At 32.1% G+C, this 26,591-nt stretch overlaps 1 protein-coding gene across 2 annotated transcripts in view; it reads left to right on the plus strand.

The window, feature by feature from the left end:
• LOC143058937 (alsin-like) overlaps window positions 1-26,591 on the plus strand; it is a 60,772-nt gene that overhangs the window by 24,422 nt on the left and 9,759 nt on the right. For both annotated transcript variants that reach the window (XM_076232414.1, XM_076232413.1), the window contains 22 exons: window positions 942-1,189; window positions 1,860-3,455; window positions 4,064-4,266; window positions 4,552-4,626; window positions 5,433-5,545; window positions 6,178-6,241; window positions 6,659-6,830; window positions 8,042-8,124; window positions 10,086-10,258; window positions 10,657-10,831; window positions 11,385-11,519; window positions 12,624-12,752; window positions 15,407-15,430; window positions 17,813-17,880; window positions 18,617-18,683; window positions 19,145-19,338; window positions 20,058-20,123; window positions 22,579-22,674; window positions 23,202-23,368; window positions 23,833-23,942; window positions 24,931-25,008; window positions 25,532-25,680. In XM_076232414.1, the coding sequence (XP_076088529.1) occupies window positions 942-1,189; window positions 1,860-3,455; window positions 4,064-4,266; window positions 4,552-4,626; window positions 5,433-5,545; window positions 6,178-6,241; window positions 6,659-6,830; window positions 8,042-8,124; window positions 10,086-10,258; window positions 10,657-10,831; window positions 11,385-11,519; window positions 12,624-12,752; window positions 15,407-15,430; window positions 17,813-17,880; window positions 18,617-18,683; window positions 19,145-19,338; window positions 20,058-20,123; window positions 22,579-22,674; window positions 23,202-23,368; window positions 23,833-23,942; window positions 24,931-25,008; window positions 25,532-25,680 (4,185 nt within the window). The remainder of the gene's footprint in view (window positions 1-941; window positions 1,190-1,859; window positions 3,456-4,063; window positions 4,267-4,551; window positions 4,627-5,432; window positions 5,546-6,177; window positions 6,242-6,658; window positions 6,831-8,041; window positions 8,125-10,085; window positions 10,259-10,656; window positions 10,832-11,384; window positions 11,520-12,623; window positions 12,753-15,406; window positions 15,431-17,812; window positions 17,881-18,616; window positions 18,684-19,144; window positions 19,339-20,057; window positions 20,124-22,578; window positions 22,675-23,201; window positions 23,369-23,832; window positions 23,943-24,930; window positions 25,009-25,531; window positions 25,681-26,591) is intronic.

Genomic DNA, 26,591 nt, shown 5'->3' on the forward strand with positions numbered 1-26,591 from the left:
AAATATTTATTTATGAAGTGCAGAACTATCAGACAATAATCAAATTATCAATTGGAATAAGGCCATGTTATATAAATGTTGAATGGCTGATCAAAGGTCAGGTAGATATAATCAGGACTGTGTGAGGTATATAAACATGATAATATTATAAGAAGACGTGGTATAATTGCCAATAAGACAACTCTCCACAAGAGACCAAATGACTATAGGTCATTGTACAGCCTTCAACATTGAATACCGCATAGTCATAAAGTTGGGAAAGGAAATGGGGAATGTGTCAAAGCGACAACAACCCAACCATAGAGCAGACAACAGCCGAAGGCCACCAATGGGTCTTCAATATAGCGAGAAACTTGCGCACCTGGTGGCGTCTTTCAGCTGACCCCTTAAAAAATATGTATACTAGTTCAGTGATAATGGACGTCATACTAAACTCCGAAATTATACACAAAAAAACTGAAATTAAAAATCATACAAGACTAACAATTCAATTTGGATTCTATTGGCTTGTACATACCTGAAAGCAATTTTACAAGCGTTGGTTGGAGGTCTTTTGGTCAAGCCTGAAGATTGTGTTTAATACTGCACTAAATTTTAGCAGCAGACACCTTACAATGTTGTGTATTTAACATGATTGAAGGAACAAAAACCAATGTTATGCATCATACCAGCAGACACTTATGTTATGTATTGAAACATAAATTAGATACAAATCTTATGAAATTTTTTAAGGTTTATATTTGGTTTCACCAAGCATTAGGCTCATAACCTTCTGCGCTAAGAAACTGGATGACACAATACATGCAATAGCTATTATATATAAGACCATAAGAACATGCATTGATTGTCATTATAGTGAAAAGTTCTTAGTTTCCTTTACTTTTATTGTCAAAAGTACATCAGTCAGGCATTTAAAACTTGTTACATATTTTTTTTTACAGCAAGAAAGAAGAAAAAGATGGCTGCTGTTTTCTGTGGCAGGGTTTCTATGGCAGTGTTGATGTTGTGAATTTTCCCATCTTTAAGGAAAAGGAAGTAAAACAAGTAGCTTTAGGAGGGGACCACTGCCTCTTTTTGACCAAGGATGGTGGTGTCTATGCTTGCGGCCAGAACAATTACGGACAGTTGGGAATTGGTAATTTAGAGACTAAAGAAACTCATGATCCAGTGTTGGTTGAGAGTCTTACAGGTAGTTTTAGTGTGCATTTATATGCAGAATTTTACGATCACAAATTCTTATATATGTTTTTGTTCTCTTTTTGTAAGAAAACTTAAATGCAATAATTATAAAGATAAGAAGATTTAGTGTGGTTGCCACTGAGACAACTTTCCACCAGAGACTAAATGACATAAAAGTTAGCAGCTAATAGGTCATTGTACAGCCTTCAACAATTAGCAAAACTAATCTCATTAAGCAATTATAAAAATGTAATAAAATATCATTAATTAAAACTGTCTTTTGTGTCTTTCAAATACAACAAGTGAAATTTTATCACAATTTGTTGATTTTTGACAGTATTTTTTTTTAGCCCACCTTAAATGACCAAAAGGGTCAAGTGTGCTTTTTTTCACAAAAATGAAAACAGAAAAATTATTAGCGATACAAGATCAGCAAAACAGAGATATCAGTCATGAATTGTATTCTTGTTTTTAATGTTTGAGGGCTGTAATTGTTTAAAATTAACATAGGTTTAAGTTACTGATGTACAATTATATACAAATACAAAGCTATTATTAGCCCACTGTAGAACATAAAAATATCAACCTTGTGATTATGCTTAAAATTTATAAAAATTAGGAAATATTTGGTACATTTATGTAGGAATTCCAAGATTGTTTCATAAAATCTTATATTGCAGATAAAGAAATTGATTATATTGCTTGCGGATCCAACCATTCTGCTGCTGTTACCAAATATGGTGATGTCTTCTGCTGGGGAGTATCAAGTGAAGGACAATGTGGGGTACCAGAAGGGAGTGAGAAATTACATGAAGGGACTGTTCCTTTACCTCAACTTATTGAAATTGTTAAAACTTGTAATGAAGTTTGTGAACATGGAAATACGGGTCCACATGAAAAAATTGCAATTCAGAAAATAGCATGTGGGAAAAATCATACGGTAGCTCTGTCTGTTGATAATGAATTGTGGGTATGGGGGAGTGGCATAGCACTAGGAGTAAATACAGTCACAAAATCTGTTACCCCAATACAGATTGAGGCATTTAATGGAAGAAATGTCTTGGATATTGTTTGTGGGGAAATGTATACTATGGCGTTGGTCGAAAGAAGTCTTCTTGATATTGCTCCAAGAAAACGGCCATCAAATATTGAAAAAACTACACATAAACTTTTTCCATCTACTTGTTCTAAATGTAATGAGGAAATCTACAGTTACATGGAAACTTCTGATACCTGTATAATTACAGAGGATCATGTTTGTAAAGATACTGTAAAAACTAGTGTTTCGGACCAATCACAGGCCATAATAAATCTTGAAGAATTGGAAGATACAAGCCAATCACAACAAAGCTTACAAACTGTTATTTCAAAAGAAAATAAAATAACAACAGAAGAGGGCAGTACTGTAACATCAGGTACATCAATAGAAAATGTAACAGGAGATCAAAAACTTTTAAAGGGAGATAATTCTGTTAGTGAATCAGATTCTAAGGGAGATAACCCTGCAAGTCAACCAAATATACAGCGCTCTATTTCAGATGAAAATGTGTGGCAAAGACAAAAACCTGAAATTGAAAGGTCATTGTCATCAAAAAGTGATCACAGGGTTTCTAGATCAAAAAGTTTCCTTGATGGTAAAAATGCAAGACAATTTTTAGCAAAACAGCTAGATGATGACGACCTAGCATTAAACATTGATTCTAATGGCAAGGTTCTTGATGGTAGTGCTGCAAAAGGAGCTGTAACTGACATTTGGTCAACAGTTCAAACAGGTATGCAGTCTGCTTATGCTATTCCGCAGCAAATGACTGGCATGCTAAGTGGCTTTAAGACATCATTAATGGACAGAATGTCTGCTTCTGCACCTGAAGAAAAAGAAAAAGAAGATACAAATTCTAGCGTGGATTCTAATATTCATCTCGTCGGCTTTGACACATCTGACGAAGATGTCTTTCATGCAACACAAATTGTTGAAAGCCAATTGGGGAAAGATTTTAGAAAGTCAAGTACTTCAAAAACTCCTGATCCTAAAACCCCTAAAATATCAGACTGTTCTTTTGGTGAAACAACATTTATAGAGGGCATACAGACAGAGATGCTTTTCTTAGATGATAGTAAAACTGATGAGTTAGACCAAAGCAAAACTGTAGATCCAGGGGAAGTAACTCCTAAACGTAGAAGTCAGTCAGCTGAGACAACAACAAAAAGATCATCCATGAGGACCATTTTAGCCAAGCAAGAAGAATTGGAAAGAAAAGTGTCAACAAGATCATCAAGTAAGATTAACATCAATTTATTGCAATGCATCTTGTTTACTGTGGATTAATTTATTGTCATATGTACCAATTTTTTGTAGATTGAGAAAAACTCTTTTTTTCATGGAATTTCCAAAGTAAAGTCAGTATACAAACTTATAGATTGTGTAGAAACAGTGTTCTTTGTTGAATATTGCCTTCAACAATGATAACTATATATGTTGTATCGATTTCAAAAATGAGCGAAACCTATACTGCATAACACACTATAAAAGGCCTAACTGACAAATGTAAAACAATTCAAATTAGGAAACTATTGGCCTGATTTATGAAATAAACAAAAAACAAAAACAAATGTTTATATCAACAAATGACAAACACTGAATTGCAGGCTCCTGACTTGAGCCAGCCACTTTACAGCATGTGGTGCTGCGTGGTTGTACATGTCAGCTGGCACCAAATCCTCCCCTTAATTTCAGACAAAGCCTAAATGTTGTAGTTATCTGTTCAAAGTAAGAATTACAGTGACTGGTTTTGATCTTTTCTTCAGCATTCTTTGTTTTCATTTACAAATGTTTTATGATATCAAATCTAATATACATAATCTATATAATGCTTGTTTATTTCAGCCACAGAAGATGAAATGAGAAGGCCCTCCATTATCATAGATACAGAGGTGTGGTCATGGGGTAAAAATAGCAAAGGTCAATTGGGTGTTGGTGATATGGGTGACAGGCCGAATCCAACCATTGTGAAAGCCTTGTCTAACAAGCGTATAACCAAGATATGTTGTGGCACAACTCATGGGATGGCATTAACAGCTAATTCACAGGTATTTACTGTAATTCACAGGTATAAATTTTAATTCACAGTATAAATTGTAATTCATAGGTAAATTGGTATAGTCTGACATCTGATAAATTCTTATGCAATAATCATGATAATCTATTAAATTGATGTTCTGGATTTCAAAGTCTATTTGAAAATAAATGAAATACTTTAGTTCATGTGTCAAACTATAAATAAGTGAGTTTATATATCAATCCCCAATTTTTTTTTAAAGTTTCTAATCCTGTTTTTTCATCAACTGGTATCTATATTTTGTTTCTATTTACAGGTATACAGTTGGGGCAGCAATGCATCAGGACAGCTAGGGAGAAAGGAGGAGGCAGCATTACCTGGTTTAATAAAGGTTTGGCATATCAGAAGAAGTTATTCTTAGAATATACATGTATTTAATTTGTTGTATTTGTAAATATTGTTAATATTGTACCGGGGCCTCTACATTACAAAGAAGGTCTTCAATCTATATAGTCAATCTACAGTGATCGCTAGCCTGTCAACATCATGGTTGTTAGTTTGACTCCAATCTTAAATGACTAGGACATTTTTCCTGTCAGAGGTTAGTGGTTCTCTCTGGGTACTCTGGATGCCATGATCTAACCAAGTGTGTTGAAAGTAGTTTTAAACTCTAATAAACAATCTAACTATCTACATTGAAAAGTACTTGCAATGATTTTGTCCTTAGAATTTGATTGATAATGACTTTTTCTTTCACTGAATAGATATAGGAAGATGTGGTGTGAATGCCAATGAGACAACTCTAGATCCAAATAACAATTGAAAAAAAAAAAAAAAAAAAAAGAAGAATGCATTTATAGACTAAAAGGGTTAACTATAGAATTTAACATATATGTTATTACTAAAATAAATTGAATAGCAGGCTACAGTTTATATACATCCTAACAAATCCAATACAAAGCAATATGACAAATATATGTGTACAAACAGTTTAGATTCTAAGGGAAATAACTCAAATTACATTGCATCCAAAAACTTTTCACACAGCCTATATTCCACAATGGTCCTAACTATACTAATTATTGATAAATAAATATGTTATGTCAAAATTAGATGTTTGCTGAGTAATTCTAGGTGTGACATCATGAATATTCGGAAAATTGATATTGTAAACGACTTATTTCTATTTCTCTACAGATGGTGCCAGGATGTTTCATATGGGATATTGCTGCAGGAAGTTGTTTCTCTATATTCCTAATCGACAGAGCTGGATTCCAACCAGAAGTCTTTTTTGTTGGAAAACATCCAACGTAAGTATAGGATAAAGAGAGATCCAGAAAAGTGACCATCTCTGAGAGTTTGTAGTCATAAAACAGTATAGTGCAACTTAAAGAGGTGCAAAAGAGAGGAGAAAGATACGGAAAGGATAATCAAACCCATAAGTCTAAAAAAACAATGCCATGGCAAAAAACGAAAAAAAGGAACAAAACAATAATATACAAAACAAAACAATAAAAAACTAAAGACTGAATATCACAACCCAACAAAACACCTAGGATTATCTCAGGTTTTCTTAAAGGGTAAACTATTAACTTCTGTTTTTAAAAGAATATACTTGTTCTTAACTTTGGACAGGCACATAAAAAATGTGTCAGGCTTAAGGAGGTAGACCTAGGTTAAGGGAGATAACTCTTTAAATCAGTCAAGCGTTTGTAAAAGTCAAGTTCACCAATGTATTTTAAGCATTTACCTGAAACAGATTGAAAATAATCTATGTAACCTAGAAGCTTAGAATATGTTTTTGAAAATGGTTGACACAAACTTACTGATGATTTTAAGAGTTATTTCCCTTAACCTAGGTCTACCACCTTAAATATGATTGAAGGTGCCAACCATTGCAGTATTTTCAAATTTCATTAGAAAATTTCAATTTATTTTTCAGGAAAGATTTGTATGTACCTAACCATGAAACAAATAGACTGACTTCATTGAATTTTCTGAAACAGGTAATCTACACTTTCAAATGATATTGGTATACATGTATAATTTACATCGGTAGTCTCAGTATAGAAATAGGGAGGTGTGGTGTGAATTCCTATAATAAAATTGAGAGTGGAAGACAACTCTCCACCGAAGTTCATATGAAGTGGATAAAAAAAATTAAAGACAACTGTAAGGCCTTCAACATTGAGATAAACTGAGTTTACTCATACTGTAAAGTAGACTCTGAACAGGGTAAAAGTCCCTTATATGTAAAATGTGAAACAATTTAAAAGAAAGAAATAACTAACTATTTTATCTCACGAAAATGGCAAAAAATTAATAAAACTCATCTGACAAAAAAAAAATAACTGAGAATATATATAGATAATGGTATACAAAAATTAAGGCTTCATTTTACAATTACATTTTTCTGTTTCCAGGCTGGCTGGATAAGATCTATAGTGGCAGGGGGAGATAACAGCTGTTGTACTTCCTGTTATAGTTTCTCAGGGTATTTCATGACTTTGTTTGAAGTTGCTGCTACTGAAAGAAAATTTTACTTCTACCTACACAAAGTGATGAAGTTGTTGCTGGATCCATTACAAAAGTCTGGTAAGTTTTGTCTAATGGTATAACATAAATATGAGGCAGACTGGCATATCATTTTAGCATTGATCAAATTGCCCCCTTCTCATATCAAGGAGGACATAAAATTGAGAATGGAAATGGGGAATGTGCCAAAAAGACAACAACTCGACCATAGAAAAAAACAACAGCAGAAGGTCACCAGAAATTCCCGCACCCGGAGGCGCCCTTCAGCTGGCCCCTAAACAAATATATACTAGTTCAGTGATAATGAACGCCATACTAATTTCCAAACTGTACACAAGAAACTAAAATAAAAATAATACAAGACTAACAAAGGCCAGAGGCTCCTGACTTGGGACAGGCGCAAGAATGCGGCGGGGTTAAACATGTTTGTGAGATCTCAACCCTCCCCCTATACCTCTAGCCAATGTAGAAAAGTAAACGCATAACAATACGCACATTAAAATTCAGTTCAAGAGAAGTCCGAGTCTGATGTCAGAAGATGTAACCAAAGAAAATAAACAAAATGACAATAATACATAAATAACAACAGACTACTAGCAGTTAACTGACATGCCAGCTCCAGACTTCAATTAAACTGACTGAAAGATTATGATTTCATCATATGAACATCAGGCACAATCCTTCCCGTTAGGGGTTTAGTATCATACCATCATAACATATATGAGAAGAACATAACCTGTGTCATGCCAACAACTGGCTTTTGAATAAATGTGTTTAGTTCAGATGCAAAGACCCTATAAGTGAATCAATATTAACGCCAAAATAAGCAATAAAGGATATGTATACTTCATGTACTTTCTCAGATTGAATCCCAAATTTAAAAAAAAATAGCGATTTATATTTGATGGAACTTTGTTACTGTTTTAATATATATATGAAATTGGTGAGACCTTCTTAACAATTTTTGAAACAGTTAGAATATTTATATTTCATTGAAGCAATATCTAGAAATTTTGTAAATCATGTACATTTTTTGAAACTGTCAGTTATGTTAACTTTGTCAAAGGGAGATAATCCAAACATTTAAATTAAGAAACATATATTAAGTCAAGTATTTATAATTGTGAGTAGATATGAAATTTTGTTTTAAACTTGAAGACAACATATTGGCAATACAGACATAATCCCTTATTTTTCATCAAATAATAATATGTAAAATGCAAAGAATGGACTGAAAAATTAATTTTAATGCTCAATTTTTATTTTGGCAGCTTTTTATACCAGTCTTGATGTATATCCCTACAAATCAACACTTCAGAACTTGATGACAGCTTTCCAAAGAATATTTACAAAGGTAAACACTATTTAATGGCTTTATTTGATGTGACATGTTGTTGGGTAATTTGCTTGCTAAAAAAGGGAGATGTGGTATGATTGCCATGGAGACAGTTATCCACCAGAATTCAAGAGAATTGGATTAAGCAATGGTATGTCACTGTAAGTCCCTCAAGTGGGTCTCATTAGGGTCTAAGCGTGCCGTGGGATAGCTGATTTTTTGTAATCGTGACACGTGAAAGTCAAATTATTTTGCTGTGAAAAAGGCAATTGAAGTCTAATGAGACATGGGAAATTACAAAAAAATGAGCATTGCTTACGTACATAGTGTAAGCGGGATACGGGAATCTGACAAAACAGTAAGCGGGATCCGGGATCAGAACCCCCCAATGAGACCACGCCCCCAGCCCCCCCCCTAAACAATGAGAAAAACCCTTACCATATAGTTTCCTTTAAAGACATGAATTTTTTTTTAATGTTAGCACAATAAAGACTAGAGTGGGGTGCTCATTTTCGCCATATCTTTCCATGTTTTCTACAGTTTATGTTCAGGTCAATACGTTTTTGAAGTATACTGAAATTTCTATATGAAGATAACTTCAAATGCAAAATATTCTTCAGCTTGAAAACGTGTTTGTTTGAAAATATTCATCTGAAAAGTTAGATTAAAGGGTGTTTGAAATTGCCTAATGTTTTGTCGATGGGGGACACATATTCGCCGTTTTTATACATCTAATGAAACCCAAATAACTGCAGCTTTAAACAATGTTTTTCAAATCAATTTCATTATAGATGGCAATAACAGACATTTTAAAGGTGTACAGAACTGAAGTTTAGGGCAATCAGTCAAAGATTTACTAAGAAATACTTCTTTGAAATCGTGTTTTTCATTCAGGAAATTGGCCGAAATCGTTGTCCGTTTTTCAGTCCTTTGCGGTAAGTGCCGCAATTTTGTCGTAGTTTAAAAAATAATCATATTTGTTATAAAAATCTAAGTTACCGGCATATTTCTTCCATTTCAGCCATCTTATATGAAGTATTTACACCTCAAAATTATAAAACGGCGAAATTGTGTCCCCGGCGAATATGCGCACCCCACTCTACAGTTTTTGCTATAATGATACAACATTTTAAATCAACTTACTCTTTTAATTCAGGGTTTCCACCTTACCTTGAAATAAGCTTCAAAGTCAGTTATTCTATGCTTCAAACGCCTTCAAAATTCAAAAAAAACTCTTGAATTTGTTATATTTGACCCAGTGTTATAAAATTCAAGTTTTCAGCCATTATAATTATGCGCCATGTTCTAAATTACTCATATAGTGAATCGTTTGTAAGAGGTGTGATATTTTTGCTGTTGAATAAATCTTAATCATAGTTCATTGTATAAGTTATTGACTTATTGGTCAGTTTAAGGTGAACCAATTGACTATTAGAGTGTCCAATTTTCCTGCAGATCGTTGGTTGTCCTCTGTGGGTACTCTGTCTTCCTCCTTTGCTTAATTTGGTCACCATGATATAGCAAAAAGTGCAGAAAGTTGTGTGAAACACCAAATTAATCAATCAATTATTAATTTCAGATTTGTGAGAGTATGATAGAGATGACTGGTATGATTAGTAGAGGAGAAGATCTCTTACAGGCATTTTTCTTCATTAATTACAGTGCTGAAAGTGACATTAAACACCAATTATTAATAATTAATTTCAGATTTGTGAGAGTATGATAGAGATGACAGGTATGATTAGTAGAGGAGAAGATCTCTTACAGGCATTTTTCTTCATTAATTACAGTGCTTAAAGTGGCATTAAACACCAATTATTAATCAATTAATAATTAATTTCAGATTTGTGAGAGTATGATAGAGATGACAGGTATGATTAGTAGAGGAGAAGATCTCTTACAGGCAATTATCTTCATTAATTACAGTGCTGAAAGTGGCATTAAACACCAATTATTAATCAATTAATAATTAATTTCAGATTTGTGAGAGTATGATAGAGATGACAGGAATGATTAGTAAAGGAGAAGACCTCCTACAGGCTTCTTTCTTCACTAATTACAGTAGATATACCGTGGAATATAAACGTTACTATGTGGCCCTCAGTGATATGTTAGCTGTGGCAGGCTTTGAATACATTTGTAAAACAGGCAGGTTTGTAGCATTTCAGATTTTACCATTTGGATGTTGTTAGAAACAAGCTTAATGTTAGCAACTGAGAAAGTAGTGTTCTTCCAAATTTGTACTTGCCATAAGCAACTTGCTGGATGCCACTAGTGGAGCAGGAACTGTTAACCTTTTATCTGGAGAAAAACAGTTTTGGGTGTAGTAGCTGTTGCTTAATCTTTTGTTTAGTATATTGTGTTTTGTTGACTGCTGATTGTCTTTTGACCATAACTATTGTTATCTGTTTGATTAAATAATGGTTTTTGTTCAATCATTTGCTATTTTATTGTATGTGCCAATAATTGTGTCTCTTGAATCCATTCATAATTTCTCTATAGTCCCATATATCAACATATAAAACCTAATCTGAATTTTCTATATTTCAGCTCATTTTTTGACAGTGATATTGTATCTAAATCTTTGAAGGAGTTACTTCCCTCTGACACAAGGATAGAAAGACCAAATTACCATTTCTTACTGATACAGATCCTGGAATCTCCTTTGACCCACATGAAGGAATATTCCATCCTGGCAGAAAAATTATCTTCTCATTTCCAACAGGTATTTTTTCAGGGTTGCATCAGGTTTTTGGTCAATTTTGTTTATTTGAAATGACACGTTTCCCTTAGCATAATGAAAATTATTGAAAAACACTGTTTCTAACTTTCACAGGATTCTAAGTCAACTTAAAATACACTTTTTCATTAAAATATATACATACGGTAATTTGCTTACTGTGAATTCATTAATTTTTTTTGTGGATTAAAAAAATTAGACATGTTCATGGAAATCTATTTTTATGGTTGTGTTGAGGTCTGCATACAAGCGTACAAGAAAACTTTTATTTGTTTAACATTTAATTTTGTGTTTCACTTGTATCTACGAAATCCATTAAAATTGGTATTCAACAAATAATAATGAATCCACAAATTTAAAATTGAATCTTTCTGTAAGTGTGAGAATGTCTTACGAAGAATCTACTAATGTAATGAATATTTTATATTGAAATCCTTGTAAGATGGGTCTTAATATTGTTATTTTTCTTGTTTCGACATACATGTAAGATATAGAGATTTTAAAATGTAATGTATGGTTATATTTTTCTTCCTTATAGGACTCTGAAGAGTTTAACATGCTACACAGGGTGTCCCTTAATTGGAGCAGCATACGACATATGTCTACTACAGATATTGATATTGCAGAGACAACAAGGGCATTCTGGGGATGCAATAGTCTACAAAAACTGGCTGTAAGTTGTAAAGTTTGAAAGTGTTCTTCACCTGCATAACTAACACCCAAAGCAGGCCTAGTAACCACTCCATTCTGTCTGTTTTCCATCACTCTGTCAATCCAAAAGAAAAAAGAAAACTTTCTTGGCTTCTGTGAATAGGATTTTTGTCTCGCTTAAAGCGAGACATAGGTATGCTGTTTCCAGCGGCGCGTCAACAATGTATTAGTTAATGATTAGGTCTAGTTTATGGTGAACCACAAGTGGTAGGTCAAAGATATTTGGTATGCAGTTGCATTAGTATTGACACATCTCATTGCCATGGAGATTATTTGGCCCTGCCCCCTAAGTTATGGTCTATTGACTTTAAAATTTTACTTAGTTGACATGTATTAGTTTGTGATTAGGTTTGTTTAAAGGAAACTACATATGATAAGTCAATTGCATTGAGTATGCAGTTGTATTAGCATTGGCACATCTCATTTCCATTGAGAATTTTTAGCCATGTACCTTCAGTCATGGTTCATTGACTTTAATTTCAACATTTGCATTATGGAAATTACAAAAAAGCGAGACATATCTCTGATAACAGTTTATTTATTTTTTGTCAGCAGCTTGAAAATGTTGAGTTTGACAATGTAGCAATTTTACATCTACTTTGCTGTCATTCCTGCTTGCAGTAGGGAACATTTATAATACTCATTGTACAAGGGTAAATTTTTTGAAAGTTTTCTTCAGTTAAGCCTCAGTTTACATGTTTCTTCAATCAACTTCATGCAGCGCAGATCCAGTTACAGTATTGGTTTTGTGTGTGTAAAGGTTTTCAAAAAGTCCTGTAGGCACTGATTGGTTGCCTACATGCTTATTTCAACATCTGCTCTGCCTGTGTTGTATGAGTACACTTTTCTGTTTATATATTTATGAGTGGAATTTTCTCATTAAAAGAAAATCAAAATGTTTGATGAGCGACCTCAAACAAGTCAAAAACAAACTGACATGGCAAAAAGAAAAAAGAAAACTAACTAAAAGACTTTCAACAGTATGCAACACCCATCATAGAAAATTAAAGACAGCCAACATGATTTAAGGATGTTATGCCTACTTTTCTTTATCATCTGTTTTTAGGATGCAGTGAAGATTCCAAGTAGAAGGCTGGTGAAGGATAGTAAGAAGAGTCCACTTGCGTTACAGGGAGGGGGAAGGTTTTCCTCACATCTGTTCCTCTTGTTTAATGACATGTTTATACATGTACAGGTGAGATTGATTTTCCATTTTGTTTTTTAAGGCCACACCATAATATTTTTTGTGTGTTGTCCCTTCTTCTTCAATGTTTTCTAGATTTTTTTGGCTATCTTTTTACCATATATATCATTGATGATAAGGTTAATATAATGATCATTGATGAAATATATTTTCAACATTTAATTTTTTTTACATTATTGGAGAAGTGAGTTATCACAACTACTGAAATTTTATCAGAATTCCAAATGTTATAATAAGATATAAGGGAAAAAAATGAGAGGAATAAAAAAAAATCTATGCACAAATTTTTTTTTTTAAACTTTGAGCAAAACGTAGCATCATGAGTTCTGCAAATTTATGATTCGCTCTTTCAGAATATATGTGTTATTGTATTGTTCATACCCTAAAATCAAATCAATTTTTGGCTTTGGTTGAATTTTTCTTAGTATAGATTGCTGTTTAATCACTATGTTTTGCTTTACACTATTTAAATATATTACCCAGAATGCAAAAAATTCTGTAATAGCAAGTTGCAAATTATAATCGTGTTTATTATATGACCGCAAATTTTGAAAAAATTTTCGTCGTATATTGCTATCACGTTGGCGTCGGCGTTGTCGTCGTCGTCGTCGTCGTCGTCCGGCGTCCGAATACTTTTAGTTTTCGCACTCTAACTTTAGTAAAAGTGAATGGAAATCTATGAAATTTTAACACAAGGTTTATGACCACAAAAGGAAGGTTGGTATTGATTTTGGGAGTTTTGGTCCCAACATTTTAGGAATTAGGGGCCAAAAAGGGCCCAAATAAGCATTTTCTTGGTTTTCGCACTATAACTTTAGTTTAAGTTAATAGAAATCTATGAAATTTTGACACAAGGTTTATGACCACAAAAGAACGGTTGGGATTGATTTTGGGAGTTTTGGTCTCAACAGTTTAGGAATTAGGGGCCAAAAAAGGGCCCAAATAAGCATTATTCTTGGTTTTCGCACAATAACATTAGTTTAAGTAAATAGAAATCAATGAAATTTAAACACAATGTTAATGACTACAAAAGGAAGGTTGGTATTGATTTTGGGAGTTTAGGTCCCAACAGTTTAGGAATTAGGGGCCAAAAAGGGACCCAAATAAGCATTTTTCTTGGTTTTCGCACCATAACGTTAGTGTAAGTAAATAGAAATCTATGAAATTTAAACACAAGGTTTATGACCATAAAAGAAAGGTTGGGTTTGATTTTGGGAGTTTTGGTCCCAACATAATAAGGGGCCCAAAGGGTCCAAAATTAAACTTTTGTTTGATTTCATCAAAATTGAATAATTGGGGTTCTTTGATATGCTGAATCTAACTGTCATGACTGTGTATGTAGATTCTTAACTTTTGGTCCCGTTTTCAAATTGGTCTACATTAAGGTCCAAAGGGTCCAAAATTAAACTTAGTTTGATTTTGACAAAAAATGAATCAGTTAGGTTCTTTGATATGCTGAATCTAAAAATGTACTTAGATTCTTGATTATTGGCCCAGTTTTCAAGTTGGTCCAAATCGGGGTCCAAAATTAAACTTTGTTTGATTTCATCAAAAATTGAATAAATGGGGTTCTTTGATATACTAAATCTAACTGTGTATGTAGATTCTTCATTTTTGGTCCTGTTTTCAAATTGGTCTACACTAAAGTCCAAAGGGTCCAAAATTAAACTTAGTCTGATTTTAACAAAAATTGAAATCTTGAAGTTCTTTGATATGCTGAATCCAAAAATGTACTTAGATTTTTTATTATGGGCCCAGTTTTCAAGTTGGTCCAAATCAGGATCTAAAATTATTATATTAAGTATTGTGCAATAGCAAGTCTTTTCAATTGCACAGTATTGCGCAATGGCAAGAAATATCTAATTGCACAATATTGTGAAATATCAAATTTTTTTTTAATTAGAGTTATCTTTCTTTGTCCAGAATAGTAAGCAAGAAATATCTAATTGCAAAATATTGTGCAATAGCAAGATTTTTTTTTAATTGGAGTTATCTTTCTTTGTCCAGAATCAACTTAAATCTTTGTTATATACAATATACAATGTATATTCACTTTTTACTACCAACTGATAAATTAAAATAATCTTTACCATTCAGTGATAACAAGCAGTTTTTTTACATCTTAATATTTTATGATGTATTTAAATGAGTAGTTATTGTTGCAAACTCCATTAGAAATTTTAATTGAGATTAGTTTTGGAATAAGGGAAAGGGGGATGTGATTAAAAAAATTGGGTTCAATTTTTCTCATTTGAAATTTCATAAATAAAAAAGAAAATTTCTTCAAACATTTTTTTGAGAGGATTAATATTCAACAGCATAGTGAATTGCTCTAAGAGAAACAAAAATTTTAAGTTCATTAGAACACATTCATTCTGTGTCAGAAACCTATGCTGTGTGAACTATTTAATCACAATCCAAATTTAGAGCTGAATCCAGCTTGAATGTTGTGTCCATACTTGCCCTAACCGTTCAGGGTTCAACCTCTGCGGTCGTATAAAGCTACGCCCTGCGGAGCATCTGGTTTTTTTTGAAAGAAGTTTCATTTTCCCTGAAATACAGACCCAGTGCTTGCTGCTTTTTATTCCATGGAAAATTTAATGTACGATAGATTTTTAGCAGATTTGTTTACATATATTTTACAGGTTTTTAAAATATCCCATGATTTGGTATGATATATTTTTTGTAAGCATGAAAATTAAAAATATCAAAATATATTTGTACAAAATGTACTTTGTAATATAACTGTACTTATTTTTATTGGTAAATTGCTGTCCGTTTTTTTGTTATTTATATATTTTATAATTGAAAAAATGAAAAGATGACTTAAATGAAAGAATATTTGATTGTAACTTTGACAGAGCTACCGACCTCTGCTTGAAGATTTGCAGGTAATCAACATTCAAACATTCAAACAGTTGGTGCTTTAGTCTGAGGCTTGGTGCCTGGTTAGTCGAATGGCTTAAAAGAGATAAATAGAAACTTTAAATAGCAAAAATGATTAACAAATGAAAATATCAGGCTAATAGTTGAAATCGTCAGTTTTACTCTTTATAATGAAGATTTTTAATTTATTTATAGCATGTTTGCCTATTTTAAGGGCATACGATACAGTTTTGAACCTGTATTTACAAGTTGATGAAAATTTGCATATAGGCTATTTTTTACCTCATTAAATCAAATATGTAATAAAAAATATACCTTCATGTGCTACTTTTTGAGTAAAATGAGGTCGAAATTTTGTATATTTGCTCAAAATTCAGATTTGTGTCCGTATTTTCTTTTTCGAAAGAAAGACATAACTTTTTTGTTTTAAAAGATAAACACAAAATGTTTTTTTGTAAAGAATCGGTAATTTCTGTATTTTATAAGTATCATTAAAAATTATGCAATTTTTATTCCAAAATAAATAGATAGATCCAAAATTGAATAGAGGAAAAAACGCAATTTTTTGCTGCATGTTTATCAAAATTAAAAAAATTGCGCTATTTACAGTTTTATAAAATTTGGGTCACATAATCTCCTTGCAAAATGAAACAAATTGCTGTTCTAAAAAATAGGGGTCCATGCACTCGTTTTCAAATTAAATCAGTTTGAATGATAAAAATCAGTCGAAAAATGCATCTTTTCCCGATATGTCAGAGTTTGACATCGTGAAAATAACATTTTACGTTCGCAACGTCATTACCTTCCCTGTAACTGTATCGTATGCCCTTAAAAGGACAATAGATATGTTTACACTTTAAATACCAAAAATGATGAGCAAGACACAAATAAATAAACATTGCTCAAATCATCAGTCCTTATTGGAATTCTTGCTTCTCAAAGGACAATTTGTATAGATGTATTAGCATTTTTGCTATTATCTATATCAGCAATACAAAATCAACAAAAAATAGATTTCTTGTCATGCATTCTATACTTCTTTACAATTTTGGAGAGTGTTCATTATTGAAGATGCATATACATATATATATAGACCTAAATGAAAGTATAGTTTATCACAAGCTTCCCTTAATCAAGTATAAGGATCCATTAATCTTCTGTGAAATATGAAAGGCAATGATTAGATAAATTTATACCCTTACAAAATTTTTTGCAGTTGCATATGAAGAACATATTCTGTTGGAAATTGCAAACCAGTTTTATATTTTCCCAGGAGGATAATATTATTTTGTACCCTTGACCTCTTATGTACATAATTAACTGTAATGGCATTACCAAGTATATATTAAAACTGTTTCTATTGTATGACAAAATATATGTAACCAAAATATTTATTTTGTTTTACTCACAGTAGTTATAATACAGATATATGCATCAGATATCAGAATGCGAGCTCTTATTATCTCAAAAATCACCCAGTGGCAATATTTGCATTCATAAAAACCTTGCAATAATTTCTGATAGACATTATGTATGAATGTACATATATTTCAAGAGTTACTGTTCTTTATAGCATAAAGAAATAAATATTATACCCTAAGGTTACAATTACAATCACTTTATTCATTCGTTCTTCCAACAACAAAATTTTCACACCTTTGTCAGAAACTACTAGATAGTAAGATAAGTCAACAGCTTGCCAATGATGGGTTGTAACTTGTGAGCATTTTTAAGTTCTTTCAGAATTTTCATTGTCTCTCTGTTTTCAAAAACTAGTTTCACATCTGGTCATCAGATGTACAGTTATGAGTTGTAATAAGTTTGCACTTTTCGAGTTTTCTGATCTGTCAGACACCTACTTCTTGATTACCAGTACTTTGAATTCGGACTTTGAGTATTAGCAGGGCAATGCATGCCTTCTTGCTTAATTTTAAAATGCTGGTGAAAATGTGCTTTCTTTAAATAGGGTAAAAAGATTAGAAGTTATCAGCATGTATGTGTCAAAAGTGTTACCACGTCCAGTTATCTTATTTTTATATCAATTTCAATTTAGCTCTCCATTACATTTTCCATTCATGTTTTTTTTTTAATGTTTTAATGTAGGTGTTTAATAGTTCTATGTGATATTATCATCAAGAACTTATGCTTATATTAATATTTTTCAGGGTTACAACTTTCAAGTTTTTCAACTAGAAACTGCCTGGATAGAGGCTCCAACAGGAGGAAAATTAGAGTAAGGATTAATTATTGCTCTGCTAAAATATGGCAAAGTTATGTAATGAATGTTTTGATGGTACATACATTCATATTTTGGAGATAACTGTATTGTATTTAAAGCTCTGACACTATCAATTGGTGATTTGATGGTCGCAAATTAAGTTTACTGGCGACACAATAGCAGAGCCAGTAAATGGTAATGTGCGACCATCAAATCACCAATTGATGCCATTTGAGCTTAAAATACAATATTGTTATCTCCATTCTAATGAAACTGACAGAAAACAAGATAAAATCATACATTTATAAAAATTGTCATACGTTGTCTGCGCTAGCATAAACATTTTCTTATCATCAATTGTGAATTGGTGACGTTATCCAATAAAAATTAACCTTACAAATGATGTTGCATTACAATGTTCAACATACCACCTGCTTTCCAAAGCTGGCTGTATATAATGATATTAGAGTCTATCCTTTGTTCATGCTTCCCACAATTTTATCCCATCTCTACTACTGAATTAGATTGAGTAACATTGAAGGCACTAAAAACTGTCTGGATTGAGGTTCCTAAAGAGTAAGTGTTAATCATAATGTTAATAGAATTATAAGATGTTGGACATGTTATAATTGTATAAATGATTACAATCCATTCTCTATATGAAAAATTGATAAATTGAATTTATAAGGAAGATGCATTAAATGTAAAAGTAAACAGGTACAATATCTAGTATTTCATCCTTTTATTTTAGAAATATGATTGTTTTGACATTCCCAGAAGATAAAATGGTTTTGACAGCATCTAATGCTGGAGAAAGGGTAAAGTAATGACAATATATTTATACAGTGTAATTATATCTATACGTTCATTTTGATTTGACTATTTGTACATGAGTTATTAGACTGACAATTTTGTATTTAATAATATTTTAACAATAAAACAATAAAACCTAAAACAAGCAACAATAGGTCAAAGAACAACTTTTAACAAGAGTAAAAGTCAACCTGTTTAGTGAGCTATAAAATGCCCCAACATGATGAAAAGTAAAATAATTAAAATGAAAAAAAACAGCCTGATTTATGAGAAAAAATAAACAAAAGCAAATATGACTGAGTGAATTCTCCTGAATGGGAACAGACACAGAATGTATGGTCAAATGCATAGGCTTGAATCAGGACCAGAAAACAAAACATGAAATTCATCTTCATGAATAACACTGTTAGCTATATGTCAAGAAAGACAACTAGACTATAAAGTCTATCTTATTTTTCTATTCCAGGCAGAATGGCTGATGACATTAAACTCAGCAGTAAATAAAGTGTTATCGTCTCAGAAGACTGTTGGTCGTCGTGGAAGTACTGAACGTTTAACACCACCTGATATCAGACAAGCCTCCTTCACGTTTACAAAACATCCAGTGTACAAAGATGCCACCTATGTAGGATATTGGATGAATGGAAAAATACATGGCTTGTATGTAGATCTATGTTTGCTAAATTGATTTAAAGTGATTGGGTGATGCTTCAATATCTACCCAAATATTGCTCTTTTTGTCAAAACTCAATAATGTTCAAAAGACATGAATTTAAGAGCAGTTTGTGGCTCTGGTGTTAATAATTTGTTTTAGTTCATGGTTAGGTCCTTAAAAAAGAAACACTAATGATAGGTCAATAACATTTGATTATACAGTTGTATTAACATTGACACATCTCATTTTCCTGGAGATTGTTTGGCACTGCTCCCTAAGTCATGGAATATTGACTTTGAAATTTTTGCATAGTTTTCATATAAAACTCTTTATGAATTAATATTAGGATAACATTTTATCCAAGGCTTTACCCCGAAAAAGATTTATTGCTACGAGATGTATTATATAAAAATATAAATGTATGTAACATAACTTTTTGAATTATACCTTAGCCTTGGGTCTATTTTTTACATTTTTTTTGTCAAAAATACAAAAACATATATATGTGAAATGGCTATATAGGGTTTGTGACATCACAAGTGACCTTTCTACACTTAAGTGTCAAGGTGTATCAATATGTTCATATAGCATAAGATTAGCATGATTTTGTAAAGGTTGAATAATCCGATTTTTTTGTGATTTCAAAGACAAAAGGTCTCTTGACCAGAACCTTGTTATTTTTTTTCTAATTGTCATAATAATAAAAAAGTAATTTTAATTTCAGAGGAGAAATGAAATGGAGTGATGGTAGAAGGTATAATGGAAATTTTAAAGATGGCCATTTACACGGGTATGTACGACAATACATGTATTAATTTAGGTTACTATCGGAAATTATACTTATACCCCATACCCCATACCCCACGCAACAAAGTTGCCTAGTGACAATGAGTGGTTTCGAGGTTAAGGATAAGCATCCTTACAAAGCTTCTATAATTTATTATGGAAATAAATACTGATTGTTTAAAAAAAAAATTAAATGAAGGAAAAAAGCTATTGCATGAAGCGTGGAAGGGATTCTTGCAAAAATGTGAAGGGGACTGGCTTTCATTTTATATAAACATCAATGAATTTTTATATTTACTGATTTTCAAAATATATATAAAACAAGATATGTCATTCGCATGTTGAATCTGAGAGCTTTCAACACAAATCTTAGAAATTATCAGTTTGAATTTTCATCTTGTAGAAGTTATTGCCCATTACAAATTTATGTTTTTGGAAACTATAGTAGATAGACATAGCCTGAAAAATTCATTCACAATAAAAGATTTACACATAATTCAACATGATTGAGATTTTTAATTAGGGCCCCGCCTTTAGGCGGGTCGCCCTATAGTGATCAGTCTGTCCGTCCGTCCGTAACACTTTAACTTTGTGTCCGCTCTATATTCTAGAGAACCATTATGATTTCATACTTTATACTTTACATGTTTATTAACCACCACCAGAGGGCGTGTCATGATGTTTGTACAACTTCCTAGGTCAAAGGTCAAGGTAAAAAAAACTTTGGTTTCAGTTGACAACCCTGTGTCCTGTGGTGAAGATCCTGTCCGCTCTATATCTTGAGAACCGTTATGATTTCAAAGTTTATACTTGACATGTATATGAACCAACACCAGAGCAGAGGGTGTGTCATAATTTATGAACGACTGCCTAGGGCAAAGTTCAAGGTCAAAAACTTTGGTTTCAGTTGACAACCCCATGTCCTATGGTAAAGATTGTGTCGGCTCTATATCTTGAGAACCGTTATCATTTTAAAGTTTATACCTGAAATGTATATAAACCAATATCAGAGGGTATGTCATAATTTATGTACAACTTCCTAGGTCAATGGTCAAGGTCAAAAACTTTGGTTTCAGTTGACAACCCCATGTCCTATGGTAAAGATCGTGTCCGCTCTATATCTTGAGAACCGTTATCATTTCAAAGTTTATACTTGACATGTATATAAACCAACACCAAAGGGTGTGTCATAATTTATGTGCAACTTCCTAGGTCAAAGGTTAAAGTCAAAAACTTTGGTTTCAGTTGACAACCCCATGTCCTATGGTAAAGATCGTGTCCGCTCTATATCTTGAGAACCGTTATCATTTCAAAGTTTATACTTGACATGTTTATAAACCAACACCAAAGGGTGTGTTTTAATTTATTTACAACTTCCTAGGTCAAAGGTCAAGGTCAAAAACTTTGATTTCAGTTGACAAACCCATGTCCTATGGTAAAGATACAATTTTTTAATGCACATTATTCACAGGGGGGCCCACAAAGATGGCTCCCATCTCAATGATATCTAGTTACCTCTGTAGAGGAGATTTTGTCCTGAATTCCTGATTTTTAGCCTTTTTATCAATTTTGATGATATATCAATTGGTAAACATATTATAACAAGCCTTTAAAGGATCCTTGCTTGGGGAAAATATATTTCTTATGCATATAGATTTTGTACAGCTATTTAAAAATAATAAAGAGAAAGGAAATGGGGAATGTGTCAAAGCGACAACAACCCGACCATAGAGCAGACAACAGCCGAGGGCCACCAATGTGTCTTCAATGTAGCGAGGAAACTCCCGCACCTGTAGGCGTCCTTCAGCTGGCCCCTTAAAAAATATGTATACTAAAATTGAGAAAGGAAATGGGGGATGTGTCAAACCGACAACAACCCGACCACAGAGCAGACAACAGCCGAAGGCCACCAACGGGTCTTCAATGTAGTGAGAAACTCCCGTACCCGTAGGCGTCCTTCAGCTGGCTCCTTAAAAAATATGTATACTAATACAGTGATAATGGATTTCATACTAAACTCTGAATTATACACAAGAAACTAAAATTAAAAATCATACAAGACTAACAAAACCAGAGGCTCCTGACTTGGGACAGGCGCAAAATTGCAGCAGAGTTAAACATGTTTATGAAATCTCAACCCTCCCCCTATACCTCAAGCCAATGTAGAAAAGTAAACGCATGACAATACCCACATTAAAATTCAGTTCAAGAGAAGTCAGAGTCAGAAGATGTAACAAAAGAAAATAAACAAAATGACAATAATACATAAATAACAACAGACTACTAGCAGTTAACTGACATGCCAGCTCCAGACCTCAATTAAACTGATTGAAACATTATGTCTTCATCATATGAATATCTGGCACAATCCCTCCCGTTAGGGGTTTAGTATCGTACTATCAAAAAAGTTGTCACCCATTATGACAACACTCAAAAATGAATAATACTTTTGATTTTAGACATGGGAAGCTAACTATAAAACAAGATGATGGGTCAGAAAGGTCACAGGAAGGCTATTGGAAAGAGGGTCAACTTCATGGTATGGGGAAAGTCAAGTAAGTATACACTTTTATATGGATAAAAAGGTCACATCAACTTTAAGTGTATTTTTTTAAAAGATACTACCAATATTTTTGAAAAGCTGCATAGTTATTCATTTTTAAGATGATTTTAACTCCCTTGACCCCACTTATTTGTCAACATAGTCTAGCTATATTTCATCTGAGTCCTCAAAATTGGATGAATTTTGGAAAAGGAGTATATAAGACCCATTCACATAATTAATACTTATCAATGATGCAATCTGTGTAGATGTAAATAGACTAATAAAGGATTATTTCACTTTTTTCCATAAAAGGATCAATGAACAGCACAGTATAATTCATGTAAATTAGATTTTAGCAGAGTATATACAGAAATCTGATTGGAAGATGATTATTTATCTCCTTCATAAATTTTCACCCTGTGAATATATTTGATTTATAAAAACATTATACATTCAAGTACATGTAGCACTTTGTGTATTCTTGCATTTAATTGATATTTTGAGGATATCTGATATGATGCGTTTAATATCTTACAGATATTCAAATGGTGATGTCTATGATGGTCACTTCAAAGAAGGCCAGAGGCATGGGCATGGTTTATATCACTATGGAGGTCCAAGTCCAAGGTCCACCAGTATTTACATTGGAGAATGGGCAGAAGACAATAGACATGGCTATGGTGTATTGGAAGACATCATGAAAGGTAATGAACACTTTACAGGAGAAAATTTCTCAATATGATTCTTGTTCATAACAAGTTGGAAATTGGATTCCTCTAATTCTGTGACAATATAACACCTTCCAGACCCATTGTATAAAAAAGCTTCATTAATTTGTGGTTGCCAATGATCTCAGAAGATGATTTGATGAGTTTACAGGTCATAACCTTTGTCAGCTCATTGATTGAAGTAAAATTAATCTGATACTTTTACCCATGTTTATAATCTCTCCAAAAATTCTTTCAATTATACAAATATTTTTATACATACAGGAGAAAAATGTGACAGGGTTATAACCACAATATTTTATACTTGCATTTAAACAGGATTTTTCTCCATATTGCAAAAATAAAATTCGCTTTTTAGTTTATAATGACTAAATCGCAATAATAAATGCACGCAATAATTTCTGAATTTACAGTATACCAATAATTTTATATATAAACAGGGGAAAAGTATATGGGCATGTGGAATGAAGATAAGAAGCATGGTAAAAGTATTGTAGTAACTTTGGATGGAATGTATTTTGAAGGGAATTTTGACAGGGACAGCCTTATGGTAGGTGTGTTAGTAGATATAAGAAGATGTGGTATGAGTGCCAATGAGACAACTCTCCATCCAAGTCACAATTTGTAAAAGTAAACCATTATAGGTCAAATATAGCCTTTAACATGGATCCTATCCAAACAAAAATATATGTTTTGAAAAAAAAATCTGTTTGGTTTACATGGTTGGCAGTTATTGACAAGGGGAACCAAACATATGATTTTGAAACATTTTAGAGTTATTTTCCCAATGCATGTAGTTTAACAGTTTGTTCAATTGTTTGCTTAGTCTACTGTATAAATGTTAGCTCAAGCATTAAACTTAAATTCCAAAAACATATAAGTATAAATTAAAATGTATACGAGCTGAAGCTCAACTTTTTATTGATATCTATTATATGTCAATTTTAATTACAATTCTCAAGAAACCACTTATACAAAAAAGACAGTCAATCCTAACAAATCTTTTAACTACATGCATAAGGAAAATAGCTCCAAATCAAACTGTTCCACACCATCAAACGACAACAACTGAACATCAGGTTCCAGACTTAGGACAAGTGCAAATAGTTTGATTCTTTTTGTATGCAGTCTTTACAATAAAAAAACAAATTACTCTTTCATATATCAGTGCACTCATTATTTTGAAGAATAAGAACAGGCGTTTAAATTTTAAATTTACAAAGTTGATTTTATGCATTACTTTTTATATGAGCTCAAATATTTAGAAATCTTTTACTTGTAACAAGTTCCTCCAGTAGTAATATTTGTGGAAGGTTATACTTTCACATACCATGTTCACCGGCTACTTTCAGTAATAATATTAACAACATGGCAGATTTCACATACAAAACATTCAAACATTATTCAAAATTAATGGTTGTAACAAAATAGCTAAAGATAATTAGTATTTACACATTTTTTTCAGAGTTTATTAATGTGCAAACTGGACAAATTCACAAACTCCACATAATTTTAATCCAAATATTTTCTGTTTACAGGGTTTTGGATTGATGTTAACCTACGACAATAGTTGTTATGAAGGAGAATTCTATGGTATAACGCAGCTTCAAGGAAAGGTAGATAACTCAAAAAACATATATTTTTTTTTTTTAACTTTTATGAAATAGAAAAATAAGGTGCCATGGCAGCCATATTTTATAAAGACAAGTTTCAAAATAGATATCCTAAGGATAAATTTGACTATATGAAAAAGAAGATGTGGTATGATTGCTTATGAGACAAGAGACCAAATGACACAAAAATTAACAACTAATGTATATGTCACAGTACAGCCTTCAACAATAACTTTTATTCAAACTGACCATGAGGTTTTAGAGGAGATCATTTTTTATGAAAGTTATTATATCTTGCTCTGATTGAATCATAGAGAAAATTTGAATGTGATTTGTATTTCAAATTTAAGCATGTGAAAATAAGACATTTTTGCAAAAAGATATTTTTCTATGTAAACAAAAAACCTTTACAGATACAATATACAAAATAATTCCTCTTTTTTTTTAGAAATAACTAGAATTTTTGAATAGTTTTTTCCAAAAATTCTTTGAGATGAAGTTTTGAAAAATCATTATTATTTTCAAGGGTAAACTGATCATGCCGACAGGAGATTCAATAGAAGGGATTTTCTCAGGCTCTTGGAATGAAGGATTAAAAATAAATGGCATGTTTAAAAAGTCAGATGGACAACAGGAGACAAAGAAGGCAAAACTTAAAGTACAAATTCCATCAAGGTAAATTATTCCACCTCTAAAAAATGTTTCTTTAAATGTGATTTTACTGTAGATCAATTTTTGTTTAAGAGAAAGTTATTTGCAATTGGGTTTGAACAATTTCTTATAGGCTTGGATGCAGAATTTGTTAAAGATCAAACTACACTGAATTAATATTAATGAAAGGAAAGGAGATGTGGTAGGATTGACATGAGACAACTTCCACCAAAGTTTAAATTACCTTCAAGCTATAATACTGTAAATTCAGAAATTATTGCGTGCATTTTTTACTGCGATATTGTCAATTTAGACTTAAATGCAATTTTATTTTTTATGATTTCGAGAAAAATCCTGTTCAATTCATATTAAATATTTCATATTGTGTTTACAACTCTGTCGCATGTTTCACAATAATATAAACCTCGCAATAATTTCTGAATTCACAGTACATTGTTCATTTCTTCGATTATGATTTGTAAGATGATTTTTGTATCAGTCACTTCCACAAATGTTATAAATCTATTTATATCTGTCAACCTCAAGATTTTCAAAGAAACTAGTATTTTGATAGCCATAAAAAAACAATCTTTAACCCAGAAGTATTGATATGAAATGGACAACAGAAAGCCATTTAGTGTTTTAAGAGGCTTAGTCTTTATGTTTCATTGGTTATTGCTAATTCCCTACTGCATGTGGAGCAAGACTTTGGTTAGTTTGCTTGCTTTGTTTGTATATTGTATAATTGTAATTGGTATAATGTCCAATTAGATAAAATATAATATATACAGGTTTAATTATTCCTTTATATATTGTTTGAAGATGTCAATGTTAATAACAAAGCCTTCCAAAGTTTTACTTGTCAAACATTAGGAAATTAGCTGTAAAAAACAGATGTCTGTGAAAATTATTGAAGCTTGTAAAATCCGTATTTT

This window comes from Mytilus galloprovincialis, chromosome 14 (genome assembly GCF_965363235.1).
Source record: "Mytilus galloprovincialis chromosome 14, xbMytGall1.hap1.1, whole genome shotgun sequence".
Lineage (NCBI taxonomy): Eukaryota > Metazoa > Mollusca > Bivalvia > Mytilida > Mytilidae > Mytilus > Mytilus galloprovincialis.